This window comes from Mercurialis annua, linkage group LG3 (assembly GCF_937616625.2).
Source record: "Mercurialis annua linkage group LG3, ddMerAnnu1.2, whole genome shotgun sequence".
Lineage (NCBI taxonomy): Eukaryota > Viridiplantae > Streptophyta > Magnoliopsida > Malpighiales > Euphorbiaceae > Mercurialis > Mercurialis annua.
Window position 1 is genome coordinate 72,351,768 of NC_065572.1, and position 17,472 is coordinate 72,369,239.

General features: G+C 30.5%; 1 protein-coding gene across 1 annotated transcript; it reads right to left on the minus strand.

Moving 5' to 3' along the window:
• Positions 1-3,096: 3,096 nt before the first annotated feature.
• LOC126673167 (phosphoglucomutase, chloroplastic) lies at positions 3,097-10,688 on the minus strand. Its single transcript, XM_050367167.2, has 22 exons — positions 10,265-10,688; positions 10,095-10,160; positions 9,967-10,011; positions 9,767-9,859; positions 9,621-9,673; positions 9,404-9,455; positions 9,204-9,272; positions 8,690-8,758; positions 7,547-7,669; positions 7,425-7,477; positions 7,002-7,080; positions 6,854-6,918; positions 6,704-6,771; positions 5,838-5,956; positions 5,686-5,760; positions 5,468-5,583; positions 4,429-4,570; positions 4,200-4,281; positions 4,072-4,118; positions 3,910-3,987; positions 3,717-3,822; positions 3,097-3,369 (listed from the first exon to the last, which is right to left on the minus strand). Exons 1-22 carry the CDS (start codon positions 10,493-10,495, stop codon positions 3,302-3,304), a joined length of 1,899 nt encoding a protein of 632 aa, XP_050223124.1. The 5' UTR covers positions 10,496-10,688; the 3' UTR covers positions 3,097-3,301.
• Positions 10,689-17,472: the final 6,784 nt, after the last annotated feature.

Consider the following 17,472-nt stretch of genomic DNA (forward strand, 5'->3'; position numbering starts at 1 on the left):
GTGTAATGATTGTCAACAAATGGAACAATGATCGGATCCACTAAATTCACCTCCTTATAGAATTAGTGGTGCATAGTCTAAGTATTTAGCCGGACATATATAATGGTTAGTCGAGAGTTCGGTAGTGGCAAAATTAATAGACTTCTAGATTCTTAACTCGATTAATTGGTGAATTAGCATAACGATAATATGTTTTAAGTTAAATAATTTTATCTATACACAACTATGAGTAAATTTATAAAAATATTTTGATATGTTAGTTTGTTAAACATGCGAATGTTAGATCCAATTTTTGGTTAAAACATATTTTTTAATGTGGATTGCTTTTTGGGACGTTATCTTATTTTATTATGTTAATATATATAGACACGCATATAAAACAACGGCGTTCCACTCATTAACCCTAGCTAGTTTCAACAATAAAGTGCTTAATGAGTAAAATTATTATAATTATGAATATATTTCCATTAGGGTTAGTATTTTATTACAAGATTAACGGACAATAAATATTAAAATTATTTTTACTAATTAAGTAATAGATGTGGGTATTTTCGTTAGCTTAATCTAATAAATATGAATAGATAAAATTATTTTACCAATACATATAATTATGTTTAATCCTATATCTTTGAGCATATATATTGTGAAGGGGAAAAAAGAGTAAACGTTGTATTATATAGGGTCCCTTAGTTTGTTTGTATCGAAGAAGATAATGTGACATCTAAAGAGAAGAGGACGAGGTGTAAAAGTTATTGAGAGATGACATGTTCTAGTTAGTAGTGCATGCAAACCAAAGTTGAGAAGACAAAAATAGTGTCCCAACATGTTCTTTTATGTTATCAGTGCTTCCTCTTCCATTATGTCTATTTCGGAATTGCTTCGAGCTTTTATTTGGGATAATTTTTCTTCCACTATGCCCTTCTAAGTAAGGGGTGTTGGGTTCAGTTTGATTTAATAAAAAAATTAAACTCAAGCTACATTTTTTAAAATAAAATAAAAATCAAACCAAGCTAAAATTAATATAAAATTTTAGTTTGATTAACTAAAATTGTGTTGCTAGTTCAGTTTGATAAGATTCGGTTGGTTTAATGGTTTAGATAAAACACATAAATGATGTGTGTGTATATACATATATATATATATATATATATATATATATATATATATAATTATTAAGCTAATTATACACATAAAATATATTAATAAAAACAATGTTACCCTAAAATTTGATTTTTTGGTCGGTTAGGTTAAACAATAGTAAAACCGAACAAAAATTAAAAATCATAATTTTTACTTATACACATAGAAAGTAATATTTTTTTAATCATTTTAGATTTCAATTTGATCCGATTAAAATTAATAATTTGGTTAGGTTTTTTCTCAGTCTTACTTATAACATACACTCTATCCTTCTTTGTCTTAGTTGGACACTCAGCTCCCACAAGAAGTGGTCGGATACGCTATTGGATTGCATATTGTTGGCTTATAAGTAGATCTTATCTATTAAGGCCCCAAACCAATAAGATCAATTAACCTTCGGTCGTAGCATCTTTGCTTCTTATAGGGACACTGCTCAGTGGGACTCGCTGCCTTACACCCAATCCAATTGTCTAGTTTCCTATGTGCACAATACAACCAATGGACATGTTATTCATCAAACTACAGGCAATTCGGGTCCCATCCAAATCTAATTCGATGCTATGGCAGCAAAAAAGATCTTTGAAGTTTATGATTTCTGTTCAAAATTTTATAAGTGATAAATCACTTGGGGTTAGGGCAGTGCTTGGTCCTTTAAAGAAAGAACAAAACCGAGAAAGGAGCATTCGACGAGTTTTTCAGAAGTCCGCTAGAGCGATGAATAAAAGTAAAAACTAGAGAATGAATAGTTTTAAAACCTAAAAGTGGTGCATAAGTACGTAATGTTGTTGGATTCTTCTCACCGATCTCTATATTTATATTGAGTTGTAATGCACTATTAAGCTTATGATAATGTGCCTCCCTAATCCGTATAATTATATTGTTTCGTACTTTTATGAATTAGGCCTAGGATAATGTGTTTGTACGTGTGTGATGTATGTGTCCATTAGGTAGATATTTATTGTTCTGGTCGATTTACTCTGATTCATGTACTTATTGCTCGATTTGAAATATATATTGTCGGGATCTAAAGATTTCTGACTCGGGTATAGATGCATTTTATAATGTTAATCATATATATTGATTTGGACACAATGTTATATTTGACCATATAGACTTTAAGGAATGTTTTCTTATTCTTGCATGTGTTATTATTATTAATTATTAGTAATATGGAAGAAATTTAAGTAAATTGCTAGAGTGTAGCTGCCGTAGCAGTAGTATTTTTAAGCGGACAGGAAGGGGAAATATAAAAATTTAGAATGACTTTTTCAATTGATCGGGAAAATCTGATTGGTAGGCTTTGATAAGCTATCTTCTATTCAAATCAGACAGGCAGAATCGCTTACTTTTTATCTATTTAAAATGATGTTTGTAATTGTTTATGAACCTTTTGCTTTACATCTTTGATACCCTGTTCCACTATGTATGCATGTACTTTTTTTTTTAATTTTCAGGGAATGTATGCATATACTCCAATACATCTTTTATTCTTGATAATGTTTGTTATTCTTTCAACATCTGTTAACATTATATTTAGGCAAGAAATTTCGGACAATGCCCAGTTCAACCTAGATCACTGGGGTCAGTTGAAATGGGATGCCTAGATAATGGAGATATATTTGGCTGAAAAATTCTTATTTAAATTCTGTCTACCATGTCTTCGGTGAACAATCTATGAACAAAGTTGATAATATTTCACCTCATTATCAAATAATACCAATAGTATAATTTAATTAACCAAAATTTTTTGCACATTTAACATGATGAAATATTATTAGTCCTACTCACGAACGGACATGTTCACAAACGACGTTTCACAAACGACGCAGTGGACAAAGTACATAGGGATTTCTCATATTCGCTATCAGTTGAAACCAAATCATACAGAACCTATTGCTGTTTCCAACCGTATTAATAAATATTTATTTATTCTTTTATTTTGAAAAAACAAAGGGCTAATCAATAAATATATTTTATTCTCATCTGCGACTTGTTTATATATTATTTTACAGGGAGATTTTATTGTATGGTAATGCCGTAGCCAAATACCAACCAAAATTGAACAAAAAACATATGCGTGGCAGAAGAACATTCCAGACTTGCCTTTGAGCATAGCTCGGGACGTAAATTGATCCGAGAGATCAACAGGGCATGGATTCTTTTATGTGATGACTGTTGGCTTTTCCCTTCCTGTGAAGTCCTTCAACTTTGACACAGACAATGCCAAATCTAAACCAACCAAAAACACTTCAGTATAATGACTATTAAAGGCGATCGTTAATAATTTATGCAATCACGGTTTATTTTACCTTTCAACTTGAGAAAAAAATCAAAAAAATCTAAGCTCGAGGTTTTAGATAAAAACACCCACAGTTCATCGATTTCAGTCATTTTACACCTTCACCCATAAAAAATAACACCGGATTGATATCAGTTTAGGGAGTAAAATGACTCAAATTTGACAAGTTATGGGTTTTTCGTTGAAAACCACAAATTTAGATCCTTTGATTTTTTTTTCAAGTTGATGGGGGCGAAATGAACTGACAATTTACGCATGCATAACATTGTAAACTGACCTATTAATGGTTTAAGTGCAATTTGGGCATCCATGTCGTGTTTGGAGACATCTGGTTCGAACTGTTCGATATAAATTCTAACAGTTGCACCTGCAGAACCAGTTCCCTGAATGCATCGAAATTATCATGATGTCAAAAAGAGTATTACTTGAAACTTCAAATGCTAAACGAAATGACCAGGAGTTGCACATACAGATAACCGGAATATGATCCTTGATCCATCAGTAAAAACAAATCGGACCCCTTGCTTTGAGACCACACTTCCATCCACCTGAAGAAATCCAATTTTATATTACCATTCCCATAGGAATTAATGACACAAACATCCGTAAACATGCACTGCATTTGGGCTTACAGGGTCGGTGTACTTGAAGTCATCGGCATATTGAAGGACATAACTCCCTGTATTGGAAATTTTTTACAGTGGTCAATGGTATAGGATTCCAAAGATAATTAATGAAAAATATTTGCAAACGATCTTACCATATTTGTCTCCTTGTTTGCTCTTTGAGATCAAATCTCTCAGATATTCTACCATCTTATTGGCTCCTTCTGACTCGCACTCCTTTGAAAAGAAAAAAAAAAAGATGCATTAAGGAGTAGCTTCTCTCCCAAGAGAGGTCAACGAACTCTCTCCAGCAGTTCCAAATTCCAAAAATTAGCCCAGTGATTACAACATGATGAAATATTAAACTGCAGTTATTATACTTACTTCATAATCGTATCTAGAAAAGAAATTTCTTCCATATGTTGCCCAATACTCTTTCACAACATCGGAAACAGAAATCAACTTCTCCCCTGGTTTCTTGTCCTTGTTTTTGTGAGCAATAATTGAAAGCCAAGCCAACACCGCCCTGGCATTTGGAAAATTTTAGATTAATTACATTAAATTTGACAAGGTATAAACAAAGAGGAACAGTAAGAACTGTAATTCTGGGGGGAAAGGACATGTAAATTATGCACCATTGTCTTTACAAATCAAAATCAAGAGTTACTGTTACCACATATAGAGCAGAAAAAAATGAAAATATGATTGAACTAGAGGAAATAAAACCAGCATTTAGTCAATACTGTGCTAAAAACATAAAATTGATGATGTGCCAGAACACGGTTCTGATGAGGCTGTGATAATCAGATAAGGAAATTATTGATTCTGATAAGCCAAAGAAAAGTAATACAAAATCAGATGAATAATGTGTTTTGTGATCCTCTGACAATAAATAACAAAAATCAAATATGCATAAAATGAAATTAAGATGGGTGGAATGACACACAATTCCATGAGAAAGATGGACTATCACTCCATCCATATCCTTCTCTTCCTTGGAAGAGATAAACAGCTAAGTACATGGTAGGCCTCCAACTCTACTAAATTGGTTCCCTACACAAAGTTCATGGAAGAGTGGCAAACTGGCAGGCCCTATGTTGCCAACAAATAGGTTCCCATGAAAAACTGAAACAACTGATCCTGTAATAACTACCCAACAATAACCAGTGACCTTGACTCAATCATATGCTGTACTCAAAACCAACACCAAGTTTCTAGGATGCAGGATAACACTTACAGGGGTGGTTCTGGTTCTCATGTTGATGTACAAGGTTTAGGCATATTAACAAGGTCACATATTGGTATAAAGTGCATGTAAAACAAAATGTAAGATGGTTGGATGGTTTTGTAGCAACAAAAGAAAATGTCAAAAAAAGTCTCTTTACTGCTTGAGTTGCAGAGCCAGACTAAAATAGAGAGTTACCATATGCCGTCCTTCTCGCGAATATGATCGGAACCAGTTCCAAAACTTTCTTCCCCACAAATTGACAACTTTCCAGCATCCATAAGATTCCCAAAGAATTTCCAACCAGTTGGGACCTGAAACCAAAAAAGAAGGGAATTCAATGGAAAACACATATTTTACTAGATATAACTGCCTCTGTAACTTCTTTTGCCTTCAAAAGATCATTCCTGCTTCACCTCAAAAAAGGGAAGATTTAACTTTTCAGCCACACGATCCAGAGCACCACTTGTTGGCATGGACCGAGCTAAACCCTGAAAGTTAAAAACAGGTCATTCGTTGTTGTTTTGTGAAAGTAAAATATGGAAAGAAACTTTGAACAACTTCCTACCTTAGGGCCATTTTTAAAGTATGGAATGGCTCCTTGAGCATTGGCAGCAATGATAGCAACAGAATCTGACGGTGTAACGAAAAACTCTCTACCCAGAATCATGTTTCTGTCACCATCACCTAAATGATGATAAGGAAAAGGATTAAAATTGTAACTAAATTAAAGCATGCTAATTTTAGTTTACTTTTATGGAGCAATCTGATCAGAGACTCATATTTCAAACTTTTGGTGTAGTGCAAGGACTCAAATGTAATTGCCAATCACAGAAAATAGACAGATATGAGAACAATTACAAATATACACACAAAACTTTAGATGCCTCCCTTATTATCAGTACAATATATTCAAGCTTAAGTTTCTTAGAAATCTATGATAATATACATGAACTCTCACCAAAATTATATATCAGCTCACTTATCAGCTTTAGTATTGGCTCTTCAGCACTTAGATTATAGCTGTCCTTCAGTAATTTCCACTCAGTCTTATTTGACTTTTTTGACCGATAAAAATCATCAACAAGTGCACCATTTCCTCCATTTATGAGGCAAAAGGGTACAAACTAGGTGAACTAATGCCTTCTGAATCCCGGTATATTAGCAATGAAATCACTGATGAAACCAATTGCAATTTCATATATTTTTTCATTCATCTCATAGAGTTCACAAAATCCTCATTTCTTATCAATGATACTCGAGTTTCTGCCTTCCCTTATATCCTTCTAATAACTTCAGTTCAGCATACAAAAAAAATCATTTACAAACCTCAAAAAATTACTGAGCGAGTCAACAAAAGCAAGTAATTCTAGGCACAAATATAAAGGAAATGGAAACACATCAAATTCCACCTGTTCAAGTCGTCCGACTTACCATCACTGGCAGCTCCAAAATCAGGCCCATTCTCACTGTACATAATATTCACCAAATCCTTGGCATAGCTGTTTAAAAAGACCATTTAAAGTTAGTAATTTTCTGAGTTACAGATCACATTCAGCTTTTAAGCATTACTGATATGCTTACGTTAGATTAGGATCTGGATGACCATGCCCAAAATCCTCCAGAGGCACTCCATTTAAAATTGAATCCTAGATTAAAAAAAAAATCAGTCAAGAATTCCAGCAAATTTAGAAATCACACATTTTCTGAATATTTTATGCGCACAACATACCGGTCTAGCCCCCAGCTTGTCCACAAATATGGGCTTTGCATAAGCACCGGTGACAGCATGCATGGCATCAAGTATAAACCTACAACAGAACTTTTAAAAGTTGTCCCACATTTCAAAAATAAAGGAAGTATAAAGAATTTATAATGAAAAAGGCCAGACCACCAAAATGATTAGTTCTATTGATTTTGGATACGGTTAGATCCCATCACATCTTATATGCATGTGAGTTTTACACTCTACCTTCTAAAATCCCACCTTTCACCAATCAATTAATATCAGCCGATTTCTATTAATCATATTTCTAAGAAGAACACTCGTTGCAACTTCAAGCTTACAAAGGTTGAGCACGAGAAAAAAAAACATCCATGAACCACCCAATATAATTAGGAAACTCTGATTTGATAGAGCATAAGATGCATATACCTGAAATCTGACCGTGAAAGAAGACTTCTGATGATATCAAAATCAAAGACATTCTGCAAAGAATCTCACACAATTACTTATGAATCATGATCTATCCACACTGGACTGGTTTTGTTTCTTACCTCCATTAGCTCTAAGTAATCAGAAACTGGGTCCACTACTTCAACAATGTAGTTTCCATACTTTGTAACTCCAAGTGAAGAAAGATCAACATCAGGAATATCAGCCATTTTGATCTCAGATATCTGCATGTTAAATACATATGATAATTATAATAACAACAAAAACAACAGCAACAACAACTACTACAACAATTTCAACGGCAGCAGCAACTACAGTTAATAATAATAAACTCAAAACAGGATGATTATAGTCAGCTAACAGCCAGTTAAATATCCAATAAATGGAAAGCCGATAATGTTGACTTGTAGTCTAACATGTGGAACTTCGCTCACGAAAAGTAGGCTTGTAAAACACTTTGTAAGAACATGGAAGAGAAGCAAAACTACATATTCAGGTGACTCTTTAACAAAGTGAGATTCAGTTTCTGCCAATATCATCTACATTACTTCAATAAGAAAATATTAGTTTAATTGATTGCAACGGCTACTTGGCTAGGATGACAGATAGCAAGTTTATCCAAGTTTTAGTTAACAATGAGGACTTTTGACAGAAAGTTAAGCCCAGAAAGATGATAAACCTTGTCATAGCAACGAAAAGACAAAATCAGGCTTTCGCTTTATTGCTCCAGCCTATGATACTTTCCAAGGCTGCTCCAATAGAATGCGTGTTTGAGGCCAAGATATTTTGTTTAAGGATCCTGATGAGTATTTCAATTTCATATTTCTCATATGTGTGTCCGCTAAATGATGAAGAAGGTGGATTCAAATTCTCACGAGTTAAAGTAATTTCAATGTTTTCTTTACAAATGCAGACTATAAAAGACAGTTCATTCATCAGGATTTCAATGTGATTCTCAATCCTTGCTATTGACAAGCAAGTAAACTATATATCATATAAGATTATGTTCTGGCAAATAATAGGAAACTAGAAAATTCCTCCTTCCAGCATGCTCCAGTTGGCTAGAAGGATTTAGTCAAGTTGCTAAATAAGTAACATTTTATATATCATCAAATAACACAAGGATCCGGTAAAACTATATGATCAGATAAAGCATTCTTAATACTTATTTTCTCTACAAGAAAGGACATATAAGAAGGCAGCAGGTAACCAGATTTAAGAAAGATAAACAACAACATACTTACAGATAGGGTATTTCCATAAATTTTATCGGTGATAGATTCTGGTGCAGGTTGTCCACTATTGTAATTAAACTGAAAAATCAACAGAAACATTTTACATGACAAGATAGCTTAATGGTTCCCACATAACAGCACACATATGTATGGGAAATTAGTACTCACTAAGTTCACTTTGTGAAAAAGGAAACTACCAGAACATGATTGGATACAGGAAAAAACAGTTTACGCAAAAAACTTGATCTATATATACGCATAATGGCATAAAAAAAATTCCCAATCAGAATGTTATGTAACTAGTAGATCAAAAGAGTCGGGAGGCTTTAACTTATTCAAGTTAAACGATGGATAAAGAAGATAATACAGACTAATAGTTTTTTTAGCTGCATTATGCATATATAACCCTATCACACTAAAATAAGAAAATACTGCAACTGTGGGCAGAAGAATACCACAGGACATGAATTGAGATGAAAAACCGTCATCTGCATGTGTACAAGCAACAGTTATAGAAACTCACCTTGATACCCCAATCATATTCAGGGCCTCCAGGATTATGGCTTGCGCTCATTATAAATCCACCATTGGCCTGTCAAAGTAAATTTAAAATTTATTAGATTACAGAACCAAGATGGGAAAATGTAGTCAAATAAATTTGAACAGAGACAAAAAAATCACTGCTGAAGAAACAGAGATGAGAAGCACGTGCTATGCGCTCACCTTCTGCTTTCTGATAACTGCAGAAACAGCGGGTGTAGACATAATCCCTTCCCTGCAAATGGTGGAAAATTAGCGTCCATAACCAAACCATGCAAAGATAAATTGAACTATAAATATTATTTGGTGTTACCATAGGTCATTTAAACAAAAAATATTTTCGCTTTCATATAAGTTTAAAATATAAATATAACAACAAAAGGCAGATAATAACACTCACTTGCCTACAAGGATTTTACCAACACCATTACCAGCAGCAATTTTGATAATTATCTATAATCCGCAAAAAAGTACATCGATAAGAAATACAGTAATTTCAAATAAATTTAAATCCAAGTTGATGATTAAGTAACAAACAGATACTACCTGTGCAGCTTCCTTATTAAAATAACGACCATCCCCTCCTAAAACCAATACTCCATTCTTGTAATCCTCTGGTGGTAACGAATTAAACAACGCCTATGCATAATATCATAATATCATCCAAGAAAATTCAATTATATTTCACTAAATAAAACATAAAACAAAAACATACAGAAAAACTGGTAAGTTCAAGAGAATCATACCTGAATCCAATTCGCAAGGTAATTTTCTTGCATGAAAACTTTAACCTACAAAAAAACAAAAAACAAAATAAAACACAAAAATAAAAACAAAATTAAATTAAATGATTAACTAAATAATAAATAAACACCTTCTTTCGAAGACCGCTAGTTCCTGTCTTCTGTCCTTCAATAGGCTTAGTCGGCAGTGAATTAATCTACATATTAAAATCCAAAAAATAAATAACAAATAAATCACCGACGGTTAATTATATACATAAATTAATAAACAGAGAGATAAACAGACAGGAAATAATAAAACCTTAATGCCTTCAGGTTCAGCGATTGCGGTGGAGGATGAAGCTTTGACGGAGAGAGAACGACGCTGCGTTTTGAGAAGCGGAAGTTTTGGAGAAAAATCACAACCGATGTTTTTATTAAACTGAGAATAAGAAATCGAATAATGCTTTAACTTAGAGAAAGTTGAGCAAGTGAAGAAGAGATTTTCCATTCGTAAACAAGAAGACGATGATAATGATGACGATGATGCCATTTTTTCAGGTAAATTAGCTCAGTTCTAGATTCTGGTGACTCAGCGAGTGAGTGAGTGAGTGAGTGAGTGAGTATAATAGAAGAGGAGAACTGAAGATCCGTGATTTTTAAATTTAAAATTTAAATTGAAATAAAATAATATAAAGTGGAGGTTGTGAGTCAAAACCGAGAGTGGCTCAACTTTTTTTTATTATCTCCTTTTGTTTCAGTATGTGATGATCCCATTCCCCCTCATGTGACTCAAAATTGTTTCTTTTCTAGTTTTCTTTCCCAATGTTTATTTTTAGTAAAATAAACATTTTCATTTTTGGTTTGTAGCACTATACTTTTATTTATCAATGAATTTTTATATTTGTTTTTATACTTTAACTTTATTAAAATTGAATTCCAACACTTCTATTTTCAATTAATTTTTTTTATTTGAATTGACATTATTAGTTATAATAGATGGCATTAATGTCTGTAAAATTAAAAATATATAGATTGAATGTTGACAATTAAAATACATTTTGAATATCAAAAATACTAAAGTGCAGAAATTCTAATATGTATTATGTTTTTTTCTTATTTTATCTTCAATCTTTTGTTTTTTTTTAATTTTCAAAACTATTTACTAAAATTTAATATATTATATGTGAATTAGATACACACGTAATAATTAAAATAATTTTTTATTAGTTCATCTATAATTTAATAAGGCCTAATGTCTTAAAAAAACTCCGACCTTTTAGCCCCTTTTCAATCATACCCTGACGTTGAAAATTTGTCAATTTTATCCTATTTTGCATTTTTGTTTTTCAATTGCACCCTGAAAAATTAAATTAACGTCTTTTGCGTTTGGAAATTTGTTTAAAACATTCTCCATGTCTCGCATATATTAATTGTATATTTTTAAAATTTATTTAAATTTAGTTAAATTAATTAAGAATTTAAATTAGTGTTAATTTGATTATGGTTTTTAGTTAGTTTTTAAAAATAAAGGACTTATTTGTACTTTTTTGAATAAAAAATAATTTAATTTCATGTTTAGACTTAATTAATTGAATAATTTCATCATTTAAGTAAAAAAATTAATAAAAATTAAAATATTGGGGTACAATTGAAAACGGAAAATTCAAAAGTGGGTAAAATTGACAAATTTTCAACGTCGGGGTGGAATTGAAAAAAAGTTTAAAGGTGAGGGGTTTTTGAGTGATTAGGCCATTTAATAACATCTTCTATGATTATTGTTTTTATAAAGTAAATATCATTTTGTTTATTTTTTACCATGACAAAACTATTATCATTTTCATATAACGGTGAAGTTGATAAAGAGAGAAAAAAATTTGATCGATTTAACTATGAAATAAAAATAATTTTATGAACCAAAACTCTTCTCTCTCTACTCTTCTCTCTAAAAACCCTTTCATCAAAAGGGGGAGGATTTTCGTTATGTTTTTTCTTTTATTTTTTTATTTATTCACCTTTTTTATTCAATAAATCTCTCCTTTTGGAGCTTCTTTTGGTTGAATTAATTTTTTTAGGATGACTTTTCTTATTACATGTTGGATTTTTTGGATCATTTCAAAAAAATTTAGTGTTTGTTGGAGCTTTATATTCAAAATTTGATGATCCAAGAAGTTTTGATGTGTATATGGTGTTTGTTTGTTTAATTTTTGTTGTGACTTGTTGAAGATGCGGAATCGGACGAGTTCTATAAATCTAACCATGCTCTCTTGAAAAAGTGTTAGTTTATCGGATTTCGGCTTAGCTTATGCTATTTCAATTAATTTTTATTTGTAATCTATAGCTTCACGTATTTTTTTTAATTTTGTCTTATTTGATTTGCATATTGAAAGTTCATATGGTTAGATTTTGTTAATATGACTTTCATCAAATTGTAAATTTTATCCTATCTATCAAATTCATAGCTTTGAAATGAAACTATAAATAAATTATATTGATATTATTTAATCGTGATAAATTACTAATTAATTTATATAACTATGTTTATATGTCCATTGTAATAATTAAAATATATATTTAACATTCGATTATTTATTTCAAAGTTTAAAATATTTTACTTGTCACATATTTAATTTTGTTATTACTGAGAATGGGAGAAAAAAAATCAACTTTTCACCTCCATTTTTTCAGAAAACCTTAGAAATATTTTATAAAGGACCATCATATTGGTTGAAATTTTTGAAATATAATAAACTCATTTATGTATTTTAAATTAATCATTATGTATTTTTAAAAAATTGAAAGCTTAAAGATAAAAAATCAACTATAATAAGAGATTTACAAGAATTCAAGTGAATTTGTAATTTGTTACCAAGAAGTCATATAATATTAATTTATTGCACTTCCCTATCATCAAAATGTGTATTCTTATTATTCTTCTCTAACCCAGAAAAGAAAAAACTGCACCATGAAAAGGTGTATGTTAATGCTGAAACCGAGAGAACAGAAGCAGCCCAAACATGGAGGGAGATGAGAGATTAGCAACAAGGATTGGACAACCAACCAGAGGGCCCAAACTGTTTTGGACTAATAAGCCTGCATTGCAACTTGGTCCAAACTCATTTAGTAAGTGAATAAGCTTTTGCCCATTTAAGATTTGGCCCAATATTCATTTGATACGTGAAGAAGCTTTTGCCAATTTAAGATTGTATGATAATTTAAAAAAAAAAAAGGCTTTTTATATGAAATACTATCTTTTCTCCAACATTTACTTTTTTACTACCTCTTTTAAATTTTTACATTTCATACCAATTTTCTTTTCTTTTATACTACTTTTTGAAAAAAACTTTACTTTTTATATTAACTCCCATTTTTCAACATTTTCTTTCATCATTTTTGATTTTTTTTTTCACCATTATATTCCTGTACTTAATATTTATCATATATTTTAAATTTATTTATTTTTTTGATTTTTTTGATTTTTTTTTGGAATGACTTTTTTTTTACTGCTGCTGTTTTTCGTCAGTTTTACTATCAACATGAAATCAACACGAAATCAACATATGTAATAAATTAACTGATTTAAATTTTTCAATCTTTTTTTATACTAATTTTTATTTTTTTCAATATTTTTTCAATTTAATTTCAATTTTTTTATTTTATTTTCACATATAATGTGTTCTTTTTCGTTAATGATAAAATCAACTAAATATCAATATAATATTAACGCAATATCAACAGAAGATCAACATTGTATCACTATAATAATTTAACATTATTATTTTCTTTTTCACCAATGCTAAAATCAACAAAATATCAACCGAAAATTAACACAATGTCAACACTATATCATTACAATAATTCAACTTCATTATTTGTCTTCTTCCCTGATGCTACCATATCATTATCTAGTCTCAATTTAATTTAATTTAATTTTTTAGTTTATTTCAAAGACAATATTATCTTATTTGCCAATGTTAAAATAAAAAAAACAGTTGATATTAACACAATATCAACATAAAGTCAACATAAAATCAACAACACTGTGAAATTATAATAATTCAGCAATCAATCATCATCAGCAAATCGTTATGCAGAATTTAAAAAAAAACGCAGAAACACAAGAAAAATGCAGAAATAACAGAATTTTATTCCATAAAATCACAAAATTATTCTACATAACATGAAATGAGTATTAGATTCTCTATAGATACTCTTTTATACATGTTTAATGGTGAAAAAACAGTAAAAATTAACAAATTACAGATCTGAAAATGAAAATGAAAAAAAAAGAACAAAAAAATTCAGATCTAAAATCAAAACGATAAAAGAAAGATGACGGCGAGACGAAGACGGAAAGGCGGAGGTGGAACAATGGAAGAGAAACGATAGAAATGGAACGGCGTGGGTGGATTGGTGTGAAGAACAAAAGGTTAGTTGAGAGAAATTTGAGGAGAGAGAAAATTATTTGGTTTATGAGGCTTTGACTTGTAGTAGTATATATATTAGTTCCGTACAAAAGTAATAATCTCTAGCGCGGATGGTAGTTTTCATATTGAAAACTCTTACCCGTATAAAAGTAATATTCTTACAAATGTTAGATGTTTATGTAAAAAGCCCTAAAAATGATGATAAATTTATATCAGAAAAGAGGCCAAAATATTATTTAAACTCAAATATTTATACTTATTTATTAATTATATAATTTTTTAATTATGTCCAATTTAAAAAAAATCACAATCATGGCTTTGAGTTTTAATTTTAAAATTCAAATTTTTACATCCTTTATTAGTTACGATCAATTTTTAAACTAATATATATAACTTTTCAAAATGAGTTAATATGAACGTTTAGATTCTATTGATAAAAAGATAAAGGTTTGAATTTAAAGATTAAATTTTAAGTTTTGATCATAATTACAATTTTTTTTAATTGGAAACAATTGTAAAAGTTAAAAAAATTAATCGTAATTAATAAAAAAAGAAACATAAACGTTTAAATTTAAAAAATTATTAGACATAAAAAAATGCTTTATTTTCTTAACTACTTTCTTTTTGATTTTTTTTTTTAAAAAATTAAGGAAAAAAACATTTTCTTAAACTATTTATAGTATATACAAACACATAGAAGTTCGAATTATTTTATTGCACCAAAACACATTAAAAGTTTACATTTTAGACTCCATTAAAAAGGAAACACATGAAGAGCATAGAAAAGACGCAAACACGTGACTCTCTGTAACTAAAAATTAGTCGATGACCTACTAACTCAATTGGTTAGCACTGCTAGGTTAGCAGTGAGGTACAACACCAAGAGATCTTGGATTCCACCCCATGGAGGCATGAAGATGAAGTTTATTGAAGATTTATGGAAGAGCGTGTTGAAAAAAACTACAAACGTCAGAAGTGGCGGTTGTGATATCATTCTGCCATGATGATGAATTTCGTAAGGCGATGCATTCAGCATAAAACGGTGTGCATGGCGTGAATGACTTAAAAATTTGCATATATTTATAGCTATTAGTATATATCCACGATATAGATGTAATAGTATTATATCTTACATGTTTATTTAAGTTAAGAAAAATTAAAAAGCATGCCCGATAACATAGCACAACATTTTATAAAATAAGGAAAATAGAGATCATATCCAATAGCTCTGCGTCACCCGTTGGCTATTTTTTTTATAATTTATGACTTGCTTTTCATGTTAGTGTTTCTTATAGATACGCACCAAACATTAACAAATTTAATATGCAGCGTATAATTATAGATTATCCATTGTGCGACTCGTAATATTAATAAATATGATAGCCAATCAAATGAATATCTCATAAATTAGTAATATTTTAATTAAAATTAATATATAGTATGTATGGAATGTCATCATATGAACAGGAGCGGAACCAGTCTTATGGCTGAGGTAGCGACCGCCCCTGTAAATTTTTTTTATTAACAAAAACACTCTTGAACTTTTTTTTTTTTGAAAAGATATAGTAATTTTTATACATTTCGCCCCTCAAAATAAAATTTGTATGATTTCGTCCCCCCATTTCATAAAAGCTAGTTCCGCCCCTACATATGAATTAACATGGTGTGCCACTCAATAAATAAGTGATTTACAATTTTAGCGAGCAAATTACGTTCAGCTGCGAATTTTTTCATTATTAGGAGTGTTATCTCATGCAACGGTTGTGACACGTTAGTTCTACAACAAGCCAATAAGAATTTTTAGAGAATTTTTTATTATTTTTATTTTTTATTATTAAATATTTGCACATGGTTATCGCTTTATTTGTTTGTTATATAAATGACTTGGCACAACGAAACAGATATATTGGCGTCTCATTAATCGAGACGTGGCACTACAGCAGCAGTGGTCATTTTGTCGTATTAGGAAAAACCAACGAAAGAGCGACAAAACAAAAGATACTAATTTCATACCCGTAAAATCCAAGTGCTTTTTATTGTACCAAAACTGAAACCCATCTGCAACTCAACACGTGTCCTCCCACACTTCTCCTTGACAATTCCCCCAACCACCATATCCCTCCCCACACATAAACGAGATCTTTTAATTATGAAAAAAAGAAAAAGATTATCCTACATATAAAACTTAATGAAATCCTACATTGCCCTTGTTATAATGACTTAAATCAATATAAATCATTAAGTTTTTTTATTTAGATTTAAATTCTTTTAAAAATATTTTATTTTTGTTTCAATAAAACATTCTTATGTTAGTTTTTGATAATTTTATAGTATATGTAATATCAACTATTTTCTTACCGGATCCAACAAAGATATTTTAATAAATAATTTATTAAATTATTTACAATAGCGAAACTAAATTTAATTTAAGATTGAAATAAACATAGTGCAAATTGTAAAATTTAAAGATAATAGTAATTAAAGACGATCATAATTTCGACATTTTAAAAACATTTATAATGTTAAAAAAGAAATAAAAATACACTATAAGCTGTAAACTAAATGTTCATAGAGAAAGTAAACTAAATGTAATAACGAATAATGGTCAACATCATTTTGAAATAGTTTACTAATGATGAATAGTAATAAGGGTTAAGTGCAAATTTATACACCAACTTTAATCTAATTTGTAATTACAACATAAACTTTTAAATTCGGTAATATCGGTTGAACTTTGAACCTTGCACTGTAAATCGACACACCTAGGGGTGTGCAAAAACCGAACCAAATCGTTTAACAGAACCAGATTAAACCGAAAAAATATGTGGAGTGGTTAAAATGGTTAATTTGGAGTGATTTGGTGTAGAAGTTTTAAAAATCTCGGTTTATGGAGATGATTTGGTTTTAGGTCTCGGTTAACCGAACCGAACCGAAAAACCGATATTCAAAACGGCGCCGTTTTGAGTATAGGTAAAAGTCCCATTAACATCCCCAATAATTATAACCCTAACTAACTACCCCTAGTATATAAACCCTTTTTTCTAACCCTAGCCCTCATTTTCTTTCAGCCGCTCTCTCACTTCACTCTCTCTCTCTCGTCTCT